This window comes from Rattus norvegicus, chromosome 11, assembly GCF_036323735.1.
Source record: "Rattus norvegicus strain BN/NHsdMcwi chromosome 11, GRCr8, whole genome shotgun sequence".
Lineage (NCBI taxonomy): Eukaryota > Metazoa > Chordata > Mammalia > Rodentia > Muridae > Rattus > Rattus norvegicus.
The window spans coordinates 17,114,438-17,140,188 of NC_086029.1; the positions used below are offsets into that span (position 1 = coordinate 17,114,438).

The 25,751-nt window shown below is 37.0% G+C and overlaps 1 protein-coding gene across 4 annotated transcripts in view; it reads left to right on the forward strand.

Annotated features, from left to right (window-relative positions):
• The window catches only part of Vgll3 (vestigial-like family member 3), a 47,018-nt gene extending 24,954 nt beyond the window's left edge, over positions 1-22,064 (forward strand). For 2 of the 4 annotated variants that reach the window (XM_006247981.5, XM_006247982.5), the window contains exon 4: positions 20,124-20,358. In XM_006247981.5, the coding sequence (XP_006248043.1) occupies positions 20,124-20,167 (44 nt within the window). In that variant the 3' untranslated portion in view covers positions 20,168-20,358. Of the gene's footprint in view, positions 1-20,123 lie in introns of all 4 variants that reach the window. The other 2 variants (NM_001427793.1, NM_001427794.1) reach the window with 1 other exon arrangement.
• Positions 22,065-25,751: the final 3,687 nt, after the last annotated feature.

The window sequence follows — 25,751 nt, forward strand, 5'->3', positions numbered from 1 at the left end:
TAGTAATTAGATGATAATTATGATTCACGACTAGTCTATGTTTGCACCCAACTGGAAAAACAAAGCACCCACACAGATTAAGATAAATTATTGGCACAACATTTGGAAGACTCAGGTTAGACTAATCTCCACAATGAACTTTTATCTTGAACTAGCAGGGAAATTTTGAACTCCAGAGAATCTTCCCATAGGCATTTCCATCACATTTCAGAGTGCCATGACTATAAAAGGGATTGATGCTTGCTATGGGTGCCTCTGACAAGAATGACTAAAGGCACAGCATGGTGTCTTTGTTCTGCACAAGACTGTAAAGGAAGAGCTAGCACCTTTTGAATGGGCCAGTGATGAGAGAGTAGAAGACAGTGCATCTTAGTGGTCAGTTTCTAGTCCAAAATTCAGACATAATATCAAATGCCACATTTAAACCCCAACTGGAAGAGCATGGCAAGCATCAATTTTTACAGGAACAGCCTTTGGGGCAGTTTTGGGATAATGTTCTAGGGGATCATATTTTTGGTGTGAGAAAGATCCTCAGGCCAAGGGGTTAGCTTTCATATTTCAACATTTACAAGTTCTGGGTTGTGGCTTGTCTCTGGGAAAATGGACATGACACTGGATAAGGTATCTTTGCTCATTTGAAGGTAATTCCCGGAGAGAACAGTTTCTGAGAGCATCTTGAGGTAACAATAGGAAAATGGATGCTTTAATCACTAACGGAAAGGGGTTGAGTGGTACAACATTCACTTTGTGGGACCAATAAGAGGGCAGTACCTACCCTTCTGTAGTTCAAGTTGATTGTAATAACAGATGTTTCCATGTAAAATTCCAAAGCAAGGAGTGACTTGTGTCAAGTGGAAGGGTCAGAACATTTCCCCAAATCCAGGTATCTGAGCTGGAAAAATATAGGTCATTTTCATCTGTCATTAGATGAGAAGTAAACGAATTCAACTATTTCCAGAATATTTTGTTAAAACAAAATATAGTAGCTTTACCTATAAGGGAAGAGACTTGGGATTGCTGTCACAAAAATTCACAGACAAGGTGGTTTCTAAACAGTAAGGAATGGTTCTCACAATTCTGAGACTGCTGAGACCAAGATCAAGTCACAGGAAAGCCTGTTTTGTTGTTCATAACTGGTTATCTTTTTGGTGTAATGTTACATGGTTGAAGGCCAAGTTAGCCTTGTAGTTGCTTTTGTGAGGAGCCCAAGCCACTCACAAGTGACTGTTTCTCTAGGCGTAATGACTGATCTCTGAACGCTATTACTTTGGGGATTTGGATTTCACTATATTAATCTGGGAAGGACATAAGCATTTCATTTATCTCAAGTGAAGTGATAATTATGGCTGCAATTTTATTTTGAACAATTTAAAGAAACTAAGGGACTCTAAGGAGGAAGATTGAACTTGATATGTGACAAAGGTCAAAATATTGTACACGGTATAATTGAAGGTTTGATATAGTTTTTCTGTTTAGGGAAAGATAGGAACATTTTATAGTTTTCTGGTTCTTCTACCCTCACACCGCTTCTTGGCTCTCCTTTGGTAACATTAAAACAACCATAGAGAAAACCTAAATGAGGATGCCTTCCCTCGGAACTTTTTGGAAACTTGGATACACCCAGCTTCTTCAAGGGTCTTACCTCTGTATGTTAGTGGATAGTCTGAGTTTGGAGTCAGAGCGCCCACCTTTCTAACTCAGCTGGGTCCATAAAACAAAACAATATGGACATTGACTAAGATGCTTTCACCTTCCTGCTCTATAAACTATGAAACAAGTCCGTTCAGTAAAGCAGTCACAAAGTTGCAAACCCAGGAAGGTATTCTCATTTTCTATTTATCCAAAACCAAACCGTTTTTAACTTTAAAAGTTATTGCTTAGTTATAATTCAGAAAAGCATATGCTCCATTTTAATAAATATGATTCATTCATTCTTAGTTATTGACCATCTTGTGTAATAAATCCTTAATGTCTAGTTCCAGAGCATTCTATCACCTCCACAAGAAGCTGTTTACTTGTTAAAGTTCACCCCTACTTACTCCTACTCTCCGTTTCTGGTAACTACATATTTACTTGAAGACTCTAAAAAGTTACCTTTTCTCTTCACTGAAGCAAATAAGAATCCTACATGTGTCTTCTTTCACTTAACATGGTGGTGTCAAGCATCATCCACATTATATGTGCACAGAACTTGGTTTTTTGTTTTGTTTTTATTTGAGTGGATTTTATTTCATGGCATGAAAACAATCATTTTTTAGTTGCATTTTCATTAGTTGGTACATATTGGATTTGTTTTGATTCAATATGATTAAATGATAAATTAATATTGTTAAATAAATTAAATTTTATAGGATAGCTATTACTGTCTGTAAGCTGTCATGTACAAATGTTGGTGTGACTATATTTTTAATTTTCTTGACAATTTGTTTTCTGATGTTGAGACGATCTCACTTAAAATTTTTATGTGCTTCTGTCCATGTGGGGCTTAAAATTAATTTACAGTATTTGTAATAATTTGGTTTTAAAGTACATTTAGGATTTAAATTAATGATCACATATCATAATGGAGTTCTGATGTTGATAGGTATAATTCTTCTCTAAGAATGAAATGAATTCCCATATTCTCTGAAGGGATGAACTCCCTCGAGGATAGTCATTCGTGCACATAATTTAAAGTTTGCCTTGATAGAATGGTGCACATTCATGTGTCCTTAAAGTTTGTTCTGCTGTTACACTTGGCTTCCTCTTGCCCTACTCTTCTCTCTGTTGAACAGGTTTTACATATATACATGCTGATACAATCACAAGTCACCTAGATCTGCCCTCCTTATGAAGATTCCAAAGACTGTTAGGAATCTAACATTGGCTGTTCCCCTTTGTATTGGCAGTTTAAGAAATAGGTTTTGCAAGTCCTGTGAGAACTGTACTTTTAAAATGTGGGTTTGACTGAAAACATGATCTATGGTCAAATGAGGTTTGTGACATAGAGTATTGCATAACTCTCTTAGAGATCACCCTTTCGACATTTTGAAAACTTTTATCCGTTCTTCAGTAAAGGCATGTGTTAAGTTTTATGTAGGAGGAGATACTTACATTATGCTCTTTGAGGACCATGCTGAGTTTTAAGCATACTTTTATCAGACTAGGCTTTGAAAAATTCACTTTCCTTAACTCTTTCCCCATAAGAAATGTCAAAAATGTTCAGTTTGCATGAATAATTGTCAAGGAGTAAAGGGGAAGAAGAGTGGATAGGCTGAGGATAATACGAACTGTGTTAATCACGAGAGGAAAGGAGATGAATGTCAAGCACATTGAGTACTGAACTGGGTTTCTGTGCACAAGGACTAGGTCATGTTTGCATCTGTCCTGTCACACATCACATATTAATGCTCTAAGTGATCGCAACTGTGTGCATTGTTGTATCAGACACACAGTGTGCATTGTTTTCAGACATACATAGGATCATACTAAGTATTTCTAATCTGCTCACCTTTCTCTGATCATAATGATTCTCAATTCATGTATGGAATCCTGACATTCTAACTTACACCTTTTATTCATAATTTATCTAGTGTATGATGTATAATCTTCACAGTCTTAAGTTTTTCTTCAAGTAAAGCTTTGCTAATAAGGCTTTTATTTTTTTTTTACTGAAACATAACGCTAACTTCATTTGTAGCTTTCTCATAGTTCACTACATTTGAACTCACCAGAAGGAAAAGAAGTTTTGCTTTGTGATGTATCTTCTCTATAAACACAAGCTGTTCCTGGCTTCTTTGTGTGCTCTTCTCAAGATTCCCAGATTTATTTCTCTTACAAGACATCATGTTATTTCTGCTACAAGTTTGTTATGATTTTGTTTTTTACTATGATGAATGTCAAATGCTGAGAGAGAGAGAGAGAGAGAGAGAGAGAGAGAGAGAGAGAGAGAGAGAGAAAGAGAGAACAGGTGACTCAAAATTAAAATTCAAAGGAAAATAAAAAAAACAACATTCTGTACTATATCATATGCTCATAAAATCTGATATGTATGAAAAGTAATGAAAACATGTTGACATTATTCTGACTTCTTAAGAAATACATCTAAAGACAGTCATAAATTTATATAAGCTACTATTAAACATTTGGATTCAGTAAGAGAATCTTTAGATGAGCCTTCTCCAAACAATAATGATGCTAAAATTTGCTTCATCTCTCACTAACCAAGATACCTTCAGATGTCAAATCAAAATTGTGTATCCTAAGATATGAAGTTGTTGCCAAGTAGAGAAACAAAATCATTCTAAATGGTGGACACACAGATTACTTGTGAAATGAAGGCTGTGAAGTTTCCATAAACACAAAAAACTATTTCTCTGCCTCCATTAACTGAATTATTTCTTTCTTTCTTTCTCTCTCTCTTTCTTTCTTTCTTTTTTTTTTTTTTTTTGGAGCTGAGGATCGAACCCAGGACCTTGTGCTTGCTAGGCAAGCACTCTACCACTGAGCTAAATCCCCAACTCCAACTGAATTATTTCTAAAGAAACTTTCTTGAGCTCACTGTGATAAGTCATTTGGATAAAGGCAACTTGCCCAAGTGTAATGATCTAATTTGATCCCCCTGAAAAGATTGAAGGAATTGAAGGGGTTTGCAACCCCATAAGAACAACAATATCAACCAACCAGAGCTCCCAGGGACTAAACCACCAACAAAAAGTACACATGGACAGACCCATGGCTTCAGCTGCATATGTAGCAGAGGATGGCCTTGTGGTACACCAATGGGAGGAAAAGCCCTTGGTCCTGCCAAGGCTGGACTCCCAATGTAGGGGAATGTCAGGGTAGGGAGACAGGAATGGGTCGGTGGATGGGTGGGAAAACACCCTCATAGAAGAAAGGGGAGGGGTATGGGTTAGGAGGTTTATTGGACTGGAAACCAGGAAAGAGGATTACATTTGAAATGTAAATAAAAAATTATCCAATAAAAATATTCATTATCTTAAACAAAAACAAAAAACAAAAAAATAAAGACAGAATAGAAATCAAGGATGAAAACAGTTTATAAGAACAAATGAAGAAGCTTCTGTCTCTTGAAGAAATGGGGAAATCAGGTTGCAGTTTTCTGACTCCAGGCCATTCTGTAAATTTTGCATCTGTAGATTACATCCTGAAACCTGTGTTTACTTATTGGCAATTGGTAGTCATCTACTGGAAACATAGGCTACAAAGATTGGATAGATGTCTCTGAAATGACCTACTAATTTCTTCTAACCACATTAAAGTATTAATAACTATAAACTAATTGTAAATTAGTTGTAATTTATATCTAATAACTTAAAAACATTCTCATTTATAATAGTGGCTAAAGAAAACCAAGCATTATTCATCCAAGACCCTTGAATATTTGTTGACACTACAGTGTTTTAATTCAAGGCCTTATAAGAAAGGAGGAATGTTGCAAGTTTGGAGAGGAATTGTCAAGGAACCACAAGAGTCAGCCTTATAACTCAATTAAAACAGAAAGACACTGGGGTAATTTCACCCTAGAACAAGAGAACACCAAAGCAACAAATAATTTAGATTTCATTTAAAACCTTCACCCCACTTCATGTCTTCCTAGGAAACGTGTTAGCCATCTGGATTCTGAATGTTTAGGAACACACTGACACTTTTGTTAACAGTTATGGTAATTTTTACAAATGATCAGTAGGAAATTATGAGATTGTCTTCAGTTTTATCAAAAAAGAAGAAGTATTTCTAAGTTTTTCTCTCAGCATAGAGGACAAGTGAACCAAATTTTCATATAGAAATCAACCTGAACTACATGATTTTTTCCAGTGGCTTTAATACCTCTCACTAATATTTATAGTACTGGATACTTACATTGTTGGTGTTATTTCAACTAAGGTGGCTAACATGTTGCAAAAATGCATGTAGATTTTCTAATTACAATAGGCAGAAAGCTTTCAGATACAGCACAGTGGATGCTGGGTCTGGCCTCTTTGTTGCTATGAAATGTATTATTATTTAATAAGAGTAAGGAGATTGGTCAACAACCGATCAATCACATTTCTACAAAGCTATTTTCTTCCTTTTGGTAATCTTATTTTATACTGAAGTGGAAGAAATCATCAAAGATATGTTGAAGGATATTTACACCCTCTTGAGTGGTGTTAGTTGAGTTAGGCACAAGTCCACTGTTACAGTTTCATGACCAGAAGGACAATGGGAACCATCTTCTATGTCTGTGAAATATTAGCATGCATGCTAAATTAAGCCAAATAATGAAGTCTGCATGAAACACATAGGATGGTGAACCAGAGAGAAAAAATGCATTTCAGAACCCCGTAGGCTTCACAAACCCATGCCGGAATTTTGTTAAGCCCTTATTGAACTTCACTTAACTTACAGAAGTAGACACTACACTCAGACTTTTTCCTGGAGCTCCCTCTCCAGAAGGATCTCACAAAGTCACATGTTCCAATTGCAGAATTCACTTCAGACTGTTTCCTCTTTCATCACGTGTGTTTGGGAATCTTTAGGGAGAACTGTGATCTTTAGAGAAAACCGATTTGCATATAATGAGTAATCATGCATTTGTAAGTTTGAAGCTTGGCAAAAGCCAACTTGATTAAAGGAAAGTTTTGTTCTTCAAATGTATAGCTGGTAGAAAATTAAAGAGTTGTAGTCTTTTTTTTTTTTTTTGGAAGTTTACTTTAATCTTTATTGGTAAAGTCTAACTCTTTTTCTTTCCATCTTTATTAACTTGGGTATTTCTTATTTACATTTCGATTATTTTTTTTTTATTAACTTGAGTATTTCTTATATACATTTCGAGTGTTATTCCCTTTCCCGGTATCCGGGCAAACATCCCCCTCCCCCCTCCCCTTCCTTATGGGTGTTGCCTCCCAACCCTCCCCCCATTGCCGCCCTCCCCCCATAGTCTAGTTCACCGGGGGTTCAGTCTTAGCAGGACCCAGGGCTTCCCCTTCCACTGGTGCTCTTACTAGGATATTCATTGCTACCTATGGGGTCAGAGTCCAGGGTCAGTCCATGTATAGTCTTTAGGTAGTGGCTTAGTCCCTGGAAGCTCTGGTTGCTTGGCATTGTTGTACATATGGGGTGTCGAGCCCCTTCAAGCTCTTCCAGTTCTTTCTCTGATTCCTTCAACGGGGGTCCTATTCTCAGTTCAGTGGTTTGCTGCTGGCATTCGCCTCTGTATTTGCTGTATTCTGGTTGTGTCTCTCAGGAGCGATCTACATCCGGCTCCTGTCAGTCTGCACTTCTTTGCTTCATCCATCTTGTCTAATTGGGTGGCTGTATATGTATGGGCCACATGTGGGGCAGGCTCTGAATGGGTGTTCCTTCAGTCTCTGTTTTAATCTTTGCCTCTCCCTTCCCTGCCCAGGGTATTCTTTTTCCTCATTTAAAGAAGGAGTGAAGCATTCACATTTTGATCATCCGTCTTGAGTTTCGTTTGTTCTAGGGAGTTGTAGTCTTTTAAAAAGCTATCCTGGAAAGAAAATTAGTATTAAAGTACTTTACCTGTGTCTCAGCATCTTTACCCTCAGTACTCCACCGTGCATAGATAAAATGAAAGCACACAAAATACTAAGAAAAATATTTTTGGATAATGTTTAAAATAAGTAAAAGACATATTCGAGTACTGCCATCAAGTGGGATCTTTTAGTAAATTATGTTTGATGTGCTGTGCCTGAATAAAACATATGCACAAAATGACGTATATGTCCTTCAAAAACAAAAGTTGACTATGACTTGTAAGTGTCTTGGTTTGGTTCATAAAAGTCTATAAATTTAATAAAACAAAAGAAAACCAGTCTCATAAGTAATGTTCTACTTGGAAGCTACAAGTAATGAAGTCTATTATGAATTTAGTGATTAAAAAATATGTTTAGAAAAAATAGTTTATACACACACACACACACACACACACATATATATGTATACATGCACACACACATATGGATGTAAAAGAAAAGGACAAAAGTTATGTATATATATACGTAAACACACACATGTATATGTATATGTATATGTACCTATACACACATATACTTACACGTATATGTGGGTGAATCAAAGAATTTAAACCTGATCTTGTAACAAATTTTACCTAAAAATAAAGGAAGTAAGAAGAAAGAAAAAAGATTGATTTTATTAGTAAGCATCTTCCCTCGTCACTTGGGGCCTATAAAAGGTGCACTTAACACATGAGGATCATTTTAAACATCCAAAGAGATGTAGGATATGAGTGTAGAGTAGAGTTTAAACAGAACTGACTATAAAATCAATTCCAAGATTCCTCTTACCACTTCATTGCATTGGGCTGTTAGTCTTGCCTGTAACCTCTCACTTCTTCATTTTTCTGACCTGACCCAACTACGGAAGTCAATGACTCGGGGAATATGCCTGTTTTTCCAGATGGTGATTGTGATATGAAGTGAACTCTGCCATGACCTGTAATAAAGATGGGATATATCAAGCTGAAAAACTCACACTAAATGTGTGAAACATCTTGAGACACTGATGCAAGCTTAGAATACCTCTATCACAACTTAATCTATTTCTATTCCAGAAAATTAGCTGTGATTTTTGTTAGCCAATTTTCCTAAGAGCGGTATTTGGAAATCACTGATTTTATTCATTTATTTATTGTTTTGGAGTGGTTAGTCAACAATTAAAAATGGTGGGACAAAGAAAGGGAAAAAGAAACAAGCATTTGAGTGGTTAGGAGCAGAGACAGCTTAGGAAATGTTTAAGACACAGCTTTCTTTTTCTAAGATACTCTACAGGTCCGATGTGAAGAAATGAACACACTGTTCACATTGTTATGTACTTATGTACAGTGACGATAGCCTATACATGGAACTCGACATACCGTATATGTAGCAAGAAAGTGAGGCTGTGAGTTGGGCTCAAGAGCACTGCCGAGTTAGCACTGCTCTCTTGAAAGTGTTAGCTTTGTGTTTGCCGATCCACTGTCCATCTTAACATGAATTTTCTTTCAACTGAGTTCTAAAATCTTTAGGATTGCATGAAAACATTTTCTCAAAACTACAGACAAAATTGTTCACCACCATCTTTTCACCTTTATTTTAATTTCCTTCTTATTTTTTTTTTTTTTTACGAAAAACCACTGCTTGTTTAAATAATTATGTCTAACAGTACAATGTGATATTCAGACAGGCAAGCAGCATATACTAATCAAACAGGAAATTAGTGTTTCAATTTGTACATTTAAAAACTTCAAATGTTTTGTAAAGTCTTGTGTTCCACTGACTGTGGCTGGGAGTTTGGGAAGTTTTCAGATCATGTTATGATTTCCCCCAAAGAATCATCTGTGCTTTTGGTGACAGAAATTGTGTAGGTTAAAACCAAAACCAACTGACCAAGCAACCAACCAAACCAGCTACTCATTGCATGGATTTCATTGGAGAACAATGCACAAACTGAAGTGTATGTGTCATGAGTCAGGGTCTTGTGTATCAGCAAATAATTTTTCTCTGTCGCTTGCTCTGCTGTGGCTCAGAGCTCACACAGGGATGGCTCCAATGGAGAAATCCCTTTCCCAATCCATTCTCGGCCAATTTTGCATCAGCTTTCAAGTAGGCTACAAACATTATGGAAAGGCATTCTCTGTGGCCTGAGGAATTTACAGCTATCTTTATTCCCTTTCAGCTATTTATCAACAGTATAAAGTTTCACAAACAGTTGTCTGCGGCCAATATGTTTTGGATGGATTCTTTGGTGAAAAGATGACATGCCAAAAAAAAAAATCTTGCAAAATACCGAGGAGAGACAAAATGTGTCATTTCTTTCTTGTGGAATCAACCTGATATATGGGAGATTTCAGTTCATCCTTTGAAACCACAGCATGTGTTCTGAGCTCTTCCTGCTGGCTTGGCTTGTGCTCTAAGGAGTGGCTCTAACGTCTTCAGTGTCACTGAAGCCCTGTTTCTGTTTGCTGAGATTGGATAGACTCTTTGCAACATGTCAGAGAGCAAATTTTCATCCAGGTCCAAAGAAGGTGGAAAATCCCACTGATGTCACTACAGGAATTGACACACATGTAGTTCATCTTATTGTCGAGTCTCTTCTAATATATTTTGCTTCAATAGAGAGATTGATGACTTAACTCGAATTCATATTAAAGTATGCTTGTATTTCAGCACTTCCAAAGTTATTTTTAAAATTTGGAGGTTTTTAATAATTTATACTCCCAGATACCAAACTTTCTCTTTTGGGGCAGTGGGGGCCTCAAGCAAAGTTCCTAGACTAGCTCTTCTTGTGGTTGGATTATCTATTTTCTGAATCGTAAAGCTGTCATGGTAAAACCTAGAAATCTCTTTAAAGATGCATATTTGGGTACATGTGCATGTGCTAGCCAGCAGATGTCTGGATAGTTAGAATCTCTTGAGAGCATCATAACGTGTGGTTTTAGTTATAATAAGTAATCCAAACTTTTTTTGCTCCCTTTGGTCTTGCTTTTCTCAGTTCTGGGAGAAAGTCTGTAGTTTATAGAGAATACAGAAGAATATTTCATTTCATTCTTCATTCTTTTGTTAATGTTTATCCCTATGCTTAAGAAGTCTTTATATCTGCTTTTGAAATGAGTTTGCTGGATTGGTAAGTAGTATCTTACATTCCGTATCATGAACCCAAGATCTTATCACCTACGAGGTGATTAATGATCAATGCCATCGATGTTCAAGCTTAGAACTTAATATATGGGCTAAAAAGAAAACTACCAGTCACTGGGATATGTAATTCATATTTGTCACAAGTTGAGTTATATTACTGATGGTCTCACGTGTGAGAGGCTGTTAAGTATGTGACGGTTATCTGTCCAGCTGGACACTGGAGAAATTGCTAAAGGCAAAGGCCAGAGGGCCCTGCACAGCAGTTTGTGGTTTCCGAGAAAGGAAGGCTTTATGAGGGTAGATTGACTACTGTGGCTTGTGTCTCAATAGTAGACACCTGGCAGTAAACAGCTTGTCGCCCACAGTGTTTGCCTCAGGTATGCAGGTGTTGCGCTTCTTACCTTAACACAGTAAATTGGGGTCTAAAACAAATTCAGGTTTGGTGGGTTTTATATTTCTACTCTTCCTTTGAATCTGAACTTAAAGACATGCTGACAAGTTCAGGCAGTTTTCACCTTATTGTTTCTGACAGCACTGTTTCAGTGGAGATTTGAAGGAGATTCTCAATGTGCCTCCAGAACCTGACTCTTTAAGTAGAAAAGTCTTGTTTTGCTGCTAAGTCCTTTACTTTCTGAGCAAGGCCTCATCCATTACTAGTGTGCACGAGTTGTAGTCACAAGATATTGACTGTTATTGAAATATCATAAGGAACAAATTTAACTCTATATTTGTTTTAGAAGAATGCATATTTAAAACATGGTTAATCATTTATGTGTTAAGTATGAAGTCGAATCATCAAGTTGTCCAAAATACTTATAACATGTAAAAAAACACACACATCAAATGCATGAAAGGTTCAGAGAAATCAAGGAAAACTTTAATCCTTGAATTTGATCAATGGTAAAGCACAAAATTTGATCAAAGATAAAGAGAAAGTCATAACACATGGTGCCCATATTCATTAATAGTGAAATAATGCAAATGAAACTTAGATAAGTCTATCATGACCATTATAAATATTTAATTTTATTTTAATTTTTTTCATTTAAAAAATTTTATTACTTTTTTTTTTTACAGTCCAGTCTTTCCACCCTCCCACAGTCCCTCATCCCAATCCTTCTCCTATGGTCTCCAAGAGGATGGCCCCCACCGCAACCAGGACTCGCCACTCCCGGGGTTTCAAGTTTCTAGAGGGTTAGGGACTTCTCTGTCAGAGGCCAGATCAGACAGTCCTCTACTGTATGTATGTTAGCAGCCACAGACCAGCGCCTGTATGCTGCCTGGTTAGTGGCTCAGTCTCTGAGAGATCTCAGGGGTCCAGCTTAGTTGAGACTGCTGGTCTTCCTATGGGGTCACCCTCCTCCTCAGCTTCTTCCAGCCTTTCCATAATCAACCACCCGGGTCTCCTACTTCACACCAGTGATTGGGTGTAAGTATCTGTGTCTCATTCAGCTGCTTGATGGCTTCTCAAAGGCTAGCCATGCTAGGCTCCTGTCTTTAAGCACACCATAGAATCAGAAATAGTGTTCCATCCCCCCAACCCCCAGGTCCTTTACCTCAGGCTCTTCTCCATGTTTGTTCCTGTGGTTCTTTTAGACTGGAACAATTCTGGGTCAGAATTTTTGACTGTGGGATGGCAATTCCATTCCTCTACTTGATGTCTTGTCTTTCTACTGGCGATGGACTCTATGAGTTCCCTCTTACCACTATAGGGCATTTCATCTGCGGTTCCCTCCCTTTGAGTCCTGAAATTCTCTCAACTACCAGGTCTCTGGTACATTCTAGATAGTACCCCCCCCCACCCTCTGAGGTTACATATTTTCATTCATTCTGCTAGTCCTCAGGCCTTCTCTCCTGTCTCCCATACATGATCATGCTCCCCTTCCCCCTCCCACCCAGGTCCCTCCTTCCCTCTGCCTCTGTGATGATTATCTTCTCCCTCCCAAGTGGGATTGAAGCATCCCCACTTGGGCCCTTCTGCTTGTTAACCTTCTTGAGTACTGTGGATTGTATCCTTGGTATTCTGTGCTTTTTGGTTAATATCCACTTATTAGTGAGTACATACCATGCATGTCCTTTTGGGTCTGAGTTACCTCACTCAGGATGATATTTTCTAGTTCCATCCATTTGCCTGTAAAACTCATGATGTTCTCATTCTTCATAGCTGAGTAATATTCCATCGTGTAAATGAGCCACACTTTCTGTATTTGCTCTTCCATGCGGGACATCTGGGCTGTTTCCAGCTTCCGCTGTTACGGATAGAGCTGCTATGAACATAGAGGAGCGTGTGCTGCTGTGGTATGGTGGGGCATCCTTTGGGTATATGCCCAAGAGAGGTATAGCTGGGTCTTCAGGTAGAGATATTTCTAACTTTCTGAGGAACCTCCAGACTGATTTCCAGAATGGTTGTACCAGTCTGCAATCCTACCAGCAATGGAGGAGTGTTCCTCTTTCTCCACATCCTTGCCAGCATCTGCTGTTACCAGAGTTTTTGATCTTAGACATTCTGATTGGTGTAAGGTGAAATCTCAGGGTTGTTTTCATGTGCATTTTCCTGATCACTACAGACTTTGAACATTTCTTTAAATGTTTCTTGGACATTTGAAATTTCTCTGCTGTGAATTCTCTGTTCAGCTCTATACCCCATTTTTTGTTTGGGTTGTTTGGTATTTTAGTGGTTAGCTTCTTGAGTTCTTTATACATTTTGGATATTAGCCCTTATCGGATGTGGGGTTAATGAAGATTTTTTTCCTGATCTGTAGGTTGCCAGTTTGTCTATAGACTGTATCCTTTGCCTTACAGAAGCTTTTCAGTTTCATGAAGTCCCATTTATCAATACTTGATTTTTTATTTTAAAAACATGAGTGTCACAGTCATCTTGAGTGCATTTTAGCATCATAGTTATGTATGTAGCCATAACTGACTATATATATGCCTTCAATAATAATAAATGTTTCCAAAACAAGCTAGTATGTATGTTTATGCATATATATGTGCATATGTATGTGTATGTCTGTATGTAGGCAGATTATGTACATCTGTTGAGTATTGTTATGCTGTAGAATGATTGCTATGAGGTCTCCCAAAAGAATAAAGATATGTATGCAGTCCAAAGATACTGCTGTTCTGCCTGCCCTGCAGTATAAACAGTGGTGATTGCTCACAGGGCTAAAATATACTTTAAATGTGGGAAAAATATTCCTTAGAGCTTTTATTTTCCAAACAGTATTGATAATAATTTTAGAAATTGTTTTGAGAGGAAAAAATTTAGAAGTTATAAAAAGAAGTATGGTGATTACACATGATCTATTTTGATTTTCATTACATTACTGTTGCCCAAATGGGTACCTACTGCTTCTCTTCTTCGTTCCTCCTCTAGGTTAATAGCATGGGTCTGGGGTCACATGGGTCATCGCTAGAAAGTCCCAACTTGTATTTAACCTGATTTTGCAAGCCTCCAGCAAACAGATGCAATTGTATTATCATTTGCAGTGTTAATTTTATGAAGGCATAGAAATGCATATGACTGTCTCGTGAATATTTCTATGGTCATCTGTCATTCTGTCATGTGGGGGAAAATTGTCTACTTGCCACAACAGAATGCTGTATGTATTTAAGTTGAGAACAAGTACTATTTGCATTTATTGTAGCAGGACAGAGTATTTTTAAATACAAGAATAAGTTGCCAGTTTGTTAATCTAATAGCAAGTGTTCCTAGGTAAATGACTTGCATACAAACTTTTAATATTTGTGAAATGAGCACTTTATACTTATCAAGTACTTTCTTTCTATTAAGATCAGAATATGTTTTACCCATACTCAGGTTTTATATCTCATTTCTTTCTTTTCACCAGTATGTCTCGCTCATTGTACACCTCTTCTATCTCTAGGAATAAAAAAAAATAGAGGTGTGTCAATGTCATTTTCAAAGCATCATGCTCCCTCAGAAATGGAACCTGTTCATATAGTGGATTATGATTGGTAATCAGAGTGTTCCCATAAGTATCTCTGCAGCAGCATACAAATTCACTTCAGTCTATTACTTATGACTTCTCCCTAACAGTAGAATAATGGTTCCTTTGTCTTGCTGTTCTTTTAGATATCTGATGCTTTTATACATCGTATTTCCTTCCTCCATCTTCAGGATCCCCATCTCATTTAGGACTCATCAAACATTGTGTTCTCATTTTTAAAAATCCTATCAAGTTCTATTAATCCCTTCATACTCTAATGTGTATTGCCTTATGCTCAGACCTATCAGGAGATACCCAGTTAAAGGAAGATACTCTCCCCAGTCAACTGTCGATTGCCAGTAGCTGCTCAGTTAGGGGTAAAATTTTGTGCCCACTTCTATTCTCCATTCAGAAAAGTCTAGCTAATCTTTAGCTAATCTACTGATACTTTCATTGCACATTAAAATAGAAATCCCACTTATAGCCAAAATTTATTTTTAAGTTATTCCTTTGTCCTTTCCACAGCACTTAATGCTTAGCTCTATAAAGTTATGCAAACATATAATTAGTAGGTTGCATTCGGCCTTTTGGTGCCATTCATTCGTGTCATATCATTCTTATTCTGCCCCTGCATTCAAATCTTCCTCTCCTACATCTATGCACCACTGTCTCTTAAACTTGGCAGCATCCTTACCATCTCACTGCGATCCCTCCAAGATACCCATCTCGAGCAACCTTACCATCTCACTGCGATCCCTCCAAGATACCCATCTCGAGCAACCTTACCATCTCACTGTGATCCCTCCAAGATCCCCATCTCGAGCTGCCCATGCCATCTTTCCCATTGCAGGGTACAGGAGCTACAGTAGATTAGACAGAATCCCCTCTAAGTCAACCCCTCTGTCTTTCCTGGGAGTTTTTGGGAGCTTCAGAATGTTTTCACAAAATGACTTGGGGTTGAAGGAAGTTAGGGAGGGGAAAGACTAGATTTTCATGCTTACATACATGTTGCTGCTATGCTGATTCTTATATCCATAAACTTAGCCCAATACCAAACTTTGAAATTGTTGCTTTTTAAAATTTAGAGCATGATTTTGCCCAGGAGAGGGTAAGTTGCTCCTAGTAACATCTTTGTAAGATTCTGTCAGTATTGTGGTCTGGATGATAGTGTCCTCCTGAAAGTTTGTGCTGAAATTCTAAGTCTTAAGGTGTTGGTTTTAGTGAGGCCTTTGGAGGATGGATAAGTGAAAGGGAGGGACTGAGTCCTCAGAAACGGAAACTTATTCTCTTTTAAAAGGCTTTAGAAAACACACACACACACACACACACACACACACACACACACACACACACACACACACACCTACCTTTCTGTTTTAGTAAACAGTGAAAGGAACCGCTACGAACCAGAAAGCAAGCTTTCTTCCTTCACCAAATCTTCTGTTGTCTTTATCTTCGATCTGAACTTCTCCGATGGCACTGGAGGAATTTGTGCTGTTAATCATCTACCCAGTTCGCAGCATTTGTTTTAACATCCTGAACAGACTTAGTGCCAGACTCACAGATTTTTGAAATGAAAGCAAACTGTGATCCTCTTATGTGACCAGATTTTTCTCACATTCCGAATTATTTCAAGTTTGTTTGCTTGGGTACGGATATTGTTTCTTCTCTTCTATGGTGGTCAGGTGGTGTTGCTGTTGGAACTGAAGTGAAGAAGTGTGTCTCAGAGTCTGTAGTTTCTTTAAAATTCTATTCTAAGTCCATCTCCCATTGAAACTCTGAAGATCATACCGTAATACCTTTCTTTCCTGGCCTACTTCTGATTTACAACAAACAGGAAGCAAATAATAAAGATAGAAAATAAAATACAGTAAAAGCCTTAACTCGAATGTTCCTCATTTTAGAAGCGTTCACGTTAGGAAAGTGGATGGGTCTAGAACAATTATATTACACTAATGCAATGGTCTAAAGCATTGTCAGTCTTTATTATATCTTAGAAATAACTTACTGTATTTCAGAAATAAAATTCAAGTTAATGTACTTGTTAAAAAGTTATCAAGCAAATCATCTTGTTAGTCTTGATATCAGCTCAGAAAAAATATAAATATATATATTATATATATTTAAAGAGATGAAAAGGAATATAGAAATTGATTTGCATTTTTGTGAACAAAGTTTGTGAGATCCTGTTTATGTGGGGGTTAGTAAAGAGTGGCTAGTGTATTCCTGTCCTATCTTTCAAACGACACAAGTCACATAAAATGTACGTATATACGCTATCATTAGAACTACTGTCTCTGCTATCAGAACTCCTGGTTATAAACCTGCCTCTGCCATCACTTCCCCTAATTTCCACCCTCTTCTTGAGTAATCCGTATTATTTAGAGCCTGGTTAGAAGATTATGTGAATGTCCCTGTAAAGTTCCCAGCACTTTCCATAAATGTAAAGCTTGGCATATACTAAAATATCTTATGGACTAGAGAATAAGACCAAAGTGGAATTACTGACGTAAAGAAGCAAATCCGGGGATTTCTGTCAGCCAGTCGAAATGGCAGAGGGTGTTAGGCCTTCATTTTATACAGATTGGATTGGCATTAGAGGAGCAAAGGAGTCCAAATAAGAGCAATGTTTGGGGCACAGGGTAGTCTCTTGTTCCAAGGAATTTTTAAAAAATTGCCATGGATATACAGAGCATGCTGATCAATTTTGTCTTCTTTCATTTTGTTAGGCAAAATCTAAGTGGATGACTCATAAGTATCCTGCACCACTCTCAACAATTTTCTCTGCTAGAAGTGTGGCAGCCTTGATTTTATGAGGCAACATATTAGCAGGATCTATTGTCCTTGTTCTTTTATTTTTTTAATTAGTTACATTTATTTTCAAATTTATAAAAAATGATGACTGGAAATTAAATCAAAGATATGATTTATGTCTTTCCACTGAGAAGAAGCTAAGCAACCAGCATCCAATAGTTATTTAATACCTGTGAGGTTATATGTGAGTTGCCAGGTTGCTTGAATTTGTTAAACTGTACTCTGGAGTGACACAGAGCCATAGAACCACACACTGAAGAGGTGCATTTAGAATGAGAGAGTGATTTCTGCTTTTCTGGTTGAAAACTTGGGATCCATTTTAAGTAATTCCATACGTGCCTACAGCAAACATTTACATGATCCAAGGGAGTCATATATCTTTGCACATCAAACTAGGGATTGCCTTTATTTATTTTTTTAAAAAAAGTCCAAACCACTCGATGATTGCAGCAGTATTCATAACTTGCAGTGTTGACATTCTATAGATTGATGTCGTCTTCAGCTCTGGAAATACTGCATAATCTAGAAGATGAGAAGTATTAATAACAAAAAATATTTATGTAGTCAGCAGATTGTCAGTAAAGGTGGCTCAGATTATAAGAGTTGCTCCACAGAGACTGTCAGGTTGCAAATTATTCAACCCACGAAAATATTTGAAAATAAGTAAGGCAAACTTTAGTGTCCTGATACATCTCTGATCCTTTTATTTCTTTTCCTTTCCTGTCTCCTTTTCCTTTTCTTTTATCCTCCTCCTCTTTGAAACTGGAGTAAAGGTTCTATACCAAGTATTCAATTATTCTTAGAGAATAATAGCTAGATCATTCTTTTGACACCCAGGCCTTTAGTCAATACTCTCCTGCTTTGTGCTGTGCAGACTATTCCTACAGTTAAGATTTTATTTATTTATATTCTCTCTCTCTCTCTCTCCCTCCTCTTCTCTCTAATATTTTTACAATGGCTTAGTTTCACGTCCCTCCACTTCTCCCAGTCTCCACCCATCCCCTTGCCTCCAGATCCACAACTCCTCCATTTTCCTTCAGAAAAAAGCAGACCTTCCAGAGATATCAACCAAATATGGCATATCAAGTTGCAGTAAGACTATGCACATATTCTCAAATTAAGATCAGAGGAGGCTACCCAGTAAGAGGAAATGGATTCCAAACGCAGCCAAAAAAGTCAGAGTTAGGAGTCCCACAAGAAGACCAAGCTACATAAGCCTAACACAAATGTAGAGTGCCTAGGTCAGACCTGTGTAAGCTCCCTGATTATCAGCTCAGTTTCGGTGAGCTCCTATGAGTCCAGGTTAGCTGACTTGTGGGTTTTCTTGTGGTGTCTTTGATCCCCTCTAGATCCTACAATCTGACATGCTTCTTATGTTCTTTGTTTATTCTGTCTTGTTATGTTGCTGTCTTTGAATTTTGTCTTAATATCTGTATCCAGACTGTGCTTACAACATCTTTAGTAAAAAAAATATATATATTTATGGGTAGAGGAACAAAAAATGCTATTATAGTAACAATCAAAATACTAAACTCTCCTGGGAAATTTTATTTTTATGTCTAATATTCATCCCAGACAGATAACACTGTTAAACAAAGGGTCAAAAGAATAGTTTGAGATCCTGGCACCAACATAACAATTGTCTTTCTGCCCACATTTTGAAGGCATCATTTCACATTTTTTTTGATTCTGAATGACTTAAGAGTTTATTCAGAGGGCCAATTCTATCAAATTATATGCCTCAAATAGAAAAATAAAGGTAACTAAAAGAGACAATAGACAAGAAATCTGATTGACTGCAACAATGATTTCAATATATATGTACATCAAAATATTTTAATGCATGCACATCAAATATGCATGTTTCTCAGTTATACCTAAAAAATAAAACAAAACAAAAATACACACAAAATGAAACTTATCTCCAGGTAGGGTTTGGGCAGCAACTGCCCTAATTGCCTGTATCAGTAATTGGTTAAATGACTGTAGTAGACCCAAGTCGAGTTCCTATTTTCGATACTTCCTCTTTAATAAGCTTTCTATTTTACCTATCAGTTGGAGTTCAGATGTATTCAGGTATCTTCTTTAAACTTACTTAACCCCAATTGCTTGCAGTGTTCCTTAGATACTCCTGAGTCACTTTAAGTTCATTATGAGAAAAGATGTTCAAAGAAGTAAATGAATAACTAGAATAGAGTACTATGTACCTACCAGCCCATAGCAACAATACTAAACACTATGTTTTAGTCATGGTTAACCATTCTCTATGACTTTAATGATGCTGCTCTGAATAAAATAAATTTTACAACTGAACTTACTAGTCCACAAGTCTAATTCCATTGGTTGCTGGAAATTTTAATTGAAGCGTTGTTCAGATGTTTCTCAAGTTGGTTATGTCTCTCTTCTCTTCCATTATCATCTCCTCTTTAAAGTTAAGGCACAATTTTTAATTTTATTGAACTTGTCATTCACTCCTAATCCAGGAGAATAAGAAAGAAACATCAATGTCCATGGTATAAACAGCATTATTCCAGTACAGAGTTCTTCTCACGTAGTGTGATCCCTGGCCTTCTTAGAGGAAAGGTCCTCTTTAAGTCCTATCTCGTGTTGCCTGGGTTTAACTTTCTGTATTCAGTGTGTGGCAGGTCATGACCATCCATGAATGCTATGTGTATACTTATTCATTCTTCATTATTTTCCATTTTCATCATTTTAGGTCTTCAGCATCAGGACAAGAGCAAAGAGTCAACTTGGTACTGAAGCATGGTGTCAGCAGGTCATACGGCAGCGTGAATCCAAGGACCCTCTGGGAAAACATGCCGTTGGGGTATCCCATGCAGGAATGGGACATGGGAAACATGGACTGAGAAGAGGACAGGGAAGGCCATTGTCTTTAGATTTGAACCGTTTCTGGATAAAGCATAGTGGGTCCTCCTACTCTTTGAAGAAAAGCTTTTGGTTTGTTCTCCGTCATCTGAGCCTTTGTCACCTGTGCGACGTCTCATTTTACTCACCTTGTACGAGGACCTGGGCTAGATTTTTGTGCTTTGTCTTTTTCTTCTTTTTTTTCTTTTTGTTTTTTTCCTTTTGAACCAGCCACCTTATAAGAAGATGATTTACCATATGAAAATGCTCATTCCTTCAGGAAAACTAATATCTCTATCTTCATCTATTTTTGTGGAAATACAAAATGGTTGGTTTAACATAGAGGGGATATTTTTGAAGATGTAATTGTTTTTTGTTTTGTTTTGTTTTGTTTTACTTAATCTTGTAGCAATCGTTGAGTTCTGTTTAAAGAACTTGCTCTCAGAAAAGCACTGGCTAAAATGTTTAAGTGCTGATCTTTAAAATGTTTGTAATGCGCTTTGTCTGTGCTTCCGAGGGTACCTCAAGGTTTCGTCCTTTCTACAACAGTGGCACGACCATAAACAGACCTTGCAATGTTGTGTTTATGTTGAAACTCAGTGAAGACTTAATTCGATGATAGCTCTCTTAGTTTGCAATTATATATGTATGTGCAGCTTGAAAGGGGCATTTTCTTTTAAAGAGCCACAAAGTAAAGGGTATTTCTCCAAAATAGTTCTTGGAAGTGACTAACAATTAAATTTAGGTTAATGAGCAATACTTCTCTGTGTAGTCCAGCCTATCTTAACAATTAGGAATAGAGCTTACATACAGCTTCAAAATAGGAAAAAGCAACACACTTAGCGATGATAACTGTGGATCTCACTGACAAATTTTCCTAACTTCTAACCATTCATTCATGGCTGTTTCAAAGGTCATAATTTGGATGACTTTTGTTTTCTGGAGTATCAGCACATGCCAAAGTGCTGACTATCCCCCATTTCTGTAAACTGAAAAGTAATGTATTCTGGATGTAATGTTTTAATTTGATCATTCTGCAAGATTTTTCATTTGCTTTTAAGTGTAATTAGTTTCTCAAAAATTAGAGCAAAATAAAAGTGGTAATGGATTTAAGTTTATGCTTCAATTACACAAACTGGTTGAAAGACTGAAAACTTGAGCAGTAAACTTCCCATGGCCCAGAAGATAAAGGAGTGAAGTTTGAAGTCACTTGAAGATTCAAGAGAAGATTAGGCAAAGGTTAGGACTATGAAGGTAGCAATGGCTGGCAAATCAAAGAAGCAGCATATTTTTTTTTTCCTTTCAGTTGCTCCCAGCCATAGAGGATGTTAGTGTAGTACAGATGCTTTTATTTGATAATGTTTCTCAAATTCTCCCATTTCTCTCAGCCCACACAAAACAGAAGGTTAAGTCACGTGCTACATTCTGGTTTTAATTGTGAACTTCATGGGTGAGAATACTTTGCACATTAGCAACACTACAAGCAGCTAGGCAGAATTCTCCCAACTCATTTCCAAACATTTCACTTGGCTATATCGATAGATATTTGTTTCTCTCCCTGCTGTGTTTTGAATTATAAACCCAGTTCATCTCGTGTATCCACTTGTATCTTGACTCCATCATTTCTTCATCTTGATTTTCCTTTAACACAGTCTTCACATTTTTATCAGTAGAGTCTAGACTTAAGGTAGCTTACCAGTTTAGGAACTTTAGCATCCTGATAATGGTCTCATTTAATTCTATGCATTTTTATCTGGATGTTGATAACAAATAAAAATTGCATCTGCATAAACATGTGGAGCGTAGAGTTGAGTGAATCTATCAAGTCATGTTGTCTTGAATCCTTGAATCCAGTGGTAAGAACTGAACACTCAGCAGTTCCCGTGAGGGAGCCTTATTGGTTGGTATCACATTTCCCCTTGGGATATATTAACTTACATCGCAGTGTCTCCTAAAACACTACCACACTTGAAGTCACTGAGCTCACTTCATTGAATTTAATCAGATAAGGGAAGATAAGAGGACTAACTTGTTTTCTTCTTCATTATCATTCTGGATTGTAAAAGAAAGTAGATAATGTAGTGGTTTTTGCTCTGATATCCTCATAACTATGCCCAAAACATGATTTGGTTCAAGACCAAAGGAAAGGGAAGAATCTAAATTCTATGGCGTGCAACAAAGGCGTGAGCTCGCCCTATGAGAACAGGCATAGGTAACAGTGGCCCACTGTCATCAAAGGAGGGGACCAGAATCTAATAAAGGAGAAAGAACATGTTTCTCTAACTATCCAGCATCCCTCAGTGTTTTAACATTACTGTTACAAGGAGAAGTAATAAAGGGAGCTATACTATAGCAAAATAAGTAATCTGAATTTATTTGCATATCAAGTGCTATTACACCCTGGTCTGGATTCTCACTTTAAAGTATGACTGCTATACAGAAGGGTCACTGCCTCCTGACTCTCTGAATTCATTAGACCCACTCTACTTTTGACTGTTTTACAACTTAAATTTCCTTCTATTTGAAAGCCTGCACATTTGACACCAGAAGACCTTATTATTCTATATGCCATCTACTATTCCACAAATGAACTCTCTACAGCAAGGAACCACACATTGTTGGCTGTTAGAATCCCCGCAGGATATCTGATTTTTCCTTGATAATTTCTGAAGAACCTCTGACATTTATACTCTAAACATTTTTCTAAACCAAGTTGATATATTATCTTTTACCCATTCTTTTAACTCTTCCAACTTTTCTTTGTTGAATTCATTATTGAGATTTTCATTATGTTCACTCCCCAAAACAGAAATATTATCCTAAAATTTATAGAGAGAATGAGAGTATTCCAAAAATACTGAAGAACACATTTCCCAAAGTTGTAACATTAAAATAATATGTTCTAGAGGAGCTCACCATTATTTTACAAATAGTATTTGCCTGTTCCCAAGCTTGTAGAACATGGGACAGGAAGAAGCCTTAAGACCACTATCTGACTGGATGCTGTGGTTGTAATTTCAACTGACAGAGACTGCACTTTTCTAAATTGCATGCTGTCCCTTATGAGAAGCATCCCTGTGTGAAGTAGCATTTGCCTAACTAGTCAGTGGGAATGGCAGTAAGTGATGGACCAGGACACACTGTTTTGACTGAGGAGTGGGTCAGCAGGATGATTGAGTGTGAACTCAGTGTTTCACTGAATTCTGACCAAGCTGTGGTTTATTGTTGCAGAACTTCATTTACCTCATGATAAAAACATGGGTTAATACTACCTAATAGGATGGCTGTGAAAGTTGGGAAACATACAGATGTACCTGACTTACAGCATAGATGTTCAAACAAGTAGCAGCTTTCTCAAACAACCATCAATTCAGCAAGTTGGTTACTAAATTGAGCTCTTAACTCTTCTTTCCCTTAATATTGCATAATCATTATTCTGCACCTAAATAGACCAATGACTACTTTTCTGTAGAGTCATTGAAAAGGGAATCTTTGTTCCCTCTTACTTATGGGAGATAAAATGTTAACTTCCTAATGAACTCTGAGTTTTTAATGTGGTGTTTCTGAAGAAAAGCTAATTAAACATTTAGTTGTATGTAGCCAGAGTCTGAGTCATTTTCACACACAACTCCATATATTGCTGTCTCCAAAATTAGGAGGGCAGTGTCACCAAGCCACAGACCTTTGTAGTTGTCAGATATACATTGTGTTTCTGTGGCATTGGACTAAGAATGTTCTCTTCTCTGCCCCCCTTGTTTTTCCTTCCCTTGGAGGAAAAGTTGCACAATATGGTGTGGAAAAAAAAAGTCTCCTTCATGGAAAGGGAGGGAAACACTCCCTTTACAATCTCAGTCAGCAGATTCACTCTACTGGAGAAAAAAAAAGGAAACAATTTTATTGGAAGCAGATGTTGACACTGCGTCGTTACTGAAGATAGAAAGAGTTCACTGAGTCGTTGCAGTTACAAAGGGGTATTGATGGCACTCAAGGTCCCTGTGGTGGGCCACCTTCCCAGCTGTGGGAGGACAGCAGAAGCTGTTTGCAACCCAAAATGAAGTCAGCCTGTGATTTCAATGTGCAAGAAACACCAAGGACTAAACTTGTTTGTTTGGTGTAATTTTTTCCCCTGCAGAATGCATAATATTTATCTTTCATATATATTAAGGCTGGAAAGAAGAAACTGGGAAAGGGAATAACACTCGAAATGTATATAAGAAATACTCAAGTTAATAAAAAAAAAAGAAAAAAAATACTCCAATTTCAGGAATCCTTTAAGTCTACCATTATAGCATGAAAACATTGATTAAAATGATTTCAGAAAAATTAGGCTGATATTTGTCTCTCAAAATGTAGCTGAACACACACATATAAACTATGTAGGAAGGATGGCTTTGGTGTTTGGGGAATGAATGGAGCCAGCAAAAGAAGCTCAATAGCTTCACAATGTGAGTTGCCATGGTTACGTGGTCACGGGACTAGGTTACAAATCAGACTTGTAAAATATCGCATATTAATTTTTTTCTAAGTGCTTTCTGGGAATTTTTAAATTATAGAATTAGTCATCATAGTTAAATGTCTTACCTTTTAAACTTTTGTTGTGAGCATCATTTTAATCATTTAATCATTTTGTTGTGAGCTTTTGTTTGCTTGAAACATTTCATGATGTCAAGCAATTCGTCAAGGAAACTGTCTTGAAATTTTGACCACCTTACATTGATCCAAGGACATTTTCTAAAACTCTCTCTAAATTTCAGGGAATTGTAATAGTTTTTAATGCAGTTTCCCAATTCTGTTGTGTTCTGAAAATAAACAGGGCCATACAGTGTTTTAGAGAGAGGCACACCATCACCAATTAACTTTCTTTATAATGATTTCTGACTACTAAATTTTAGACTAATATTAGTTCTTTTCTCATATAAAATTTGTAATGAGGATATCTTTCTTTTTACCTAAGATGTGAATTTTTCTCTTTATAGTAATAGTGGTAGACATTTTTTTCCATTCTATTTTGTGGCTAGAGTTACAAAACAGAATGCAATGGTTTTTACACACTTGGTTTAATGTGTAGGATATGTATACCTGTGAACATTCTATCTGGTTTACAAATGCTATTCCATATAGGTTTTTTCAATATGTACAATGTAGGGAAAACCTCCATGTGAGTTCTTTGTATTATTTTTAAGTGCATATATTTAAAGGAAAACACAGATTCCTTTTGTTTTTGATGTGTACACCTAGGTAAGGTGAAATGTTTTTGTAAAAAGAAAGATGGACAATATGATAAACTTTATATTTATCACCTGATAAGGTAAACTGAAAACTAATAATAGAAATCATATCTTACATCATTCGATATAGAATGAGATTCTAGATGTGTTAGTTCTGAGAGAAATCTCGCCATCTTGATTTCATATTTCCAGAAAAGGAAATCAAGCAATCTTGGCTATACTGTCATCATTAACTAATGGATAACAGATAA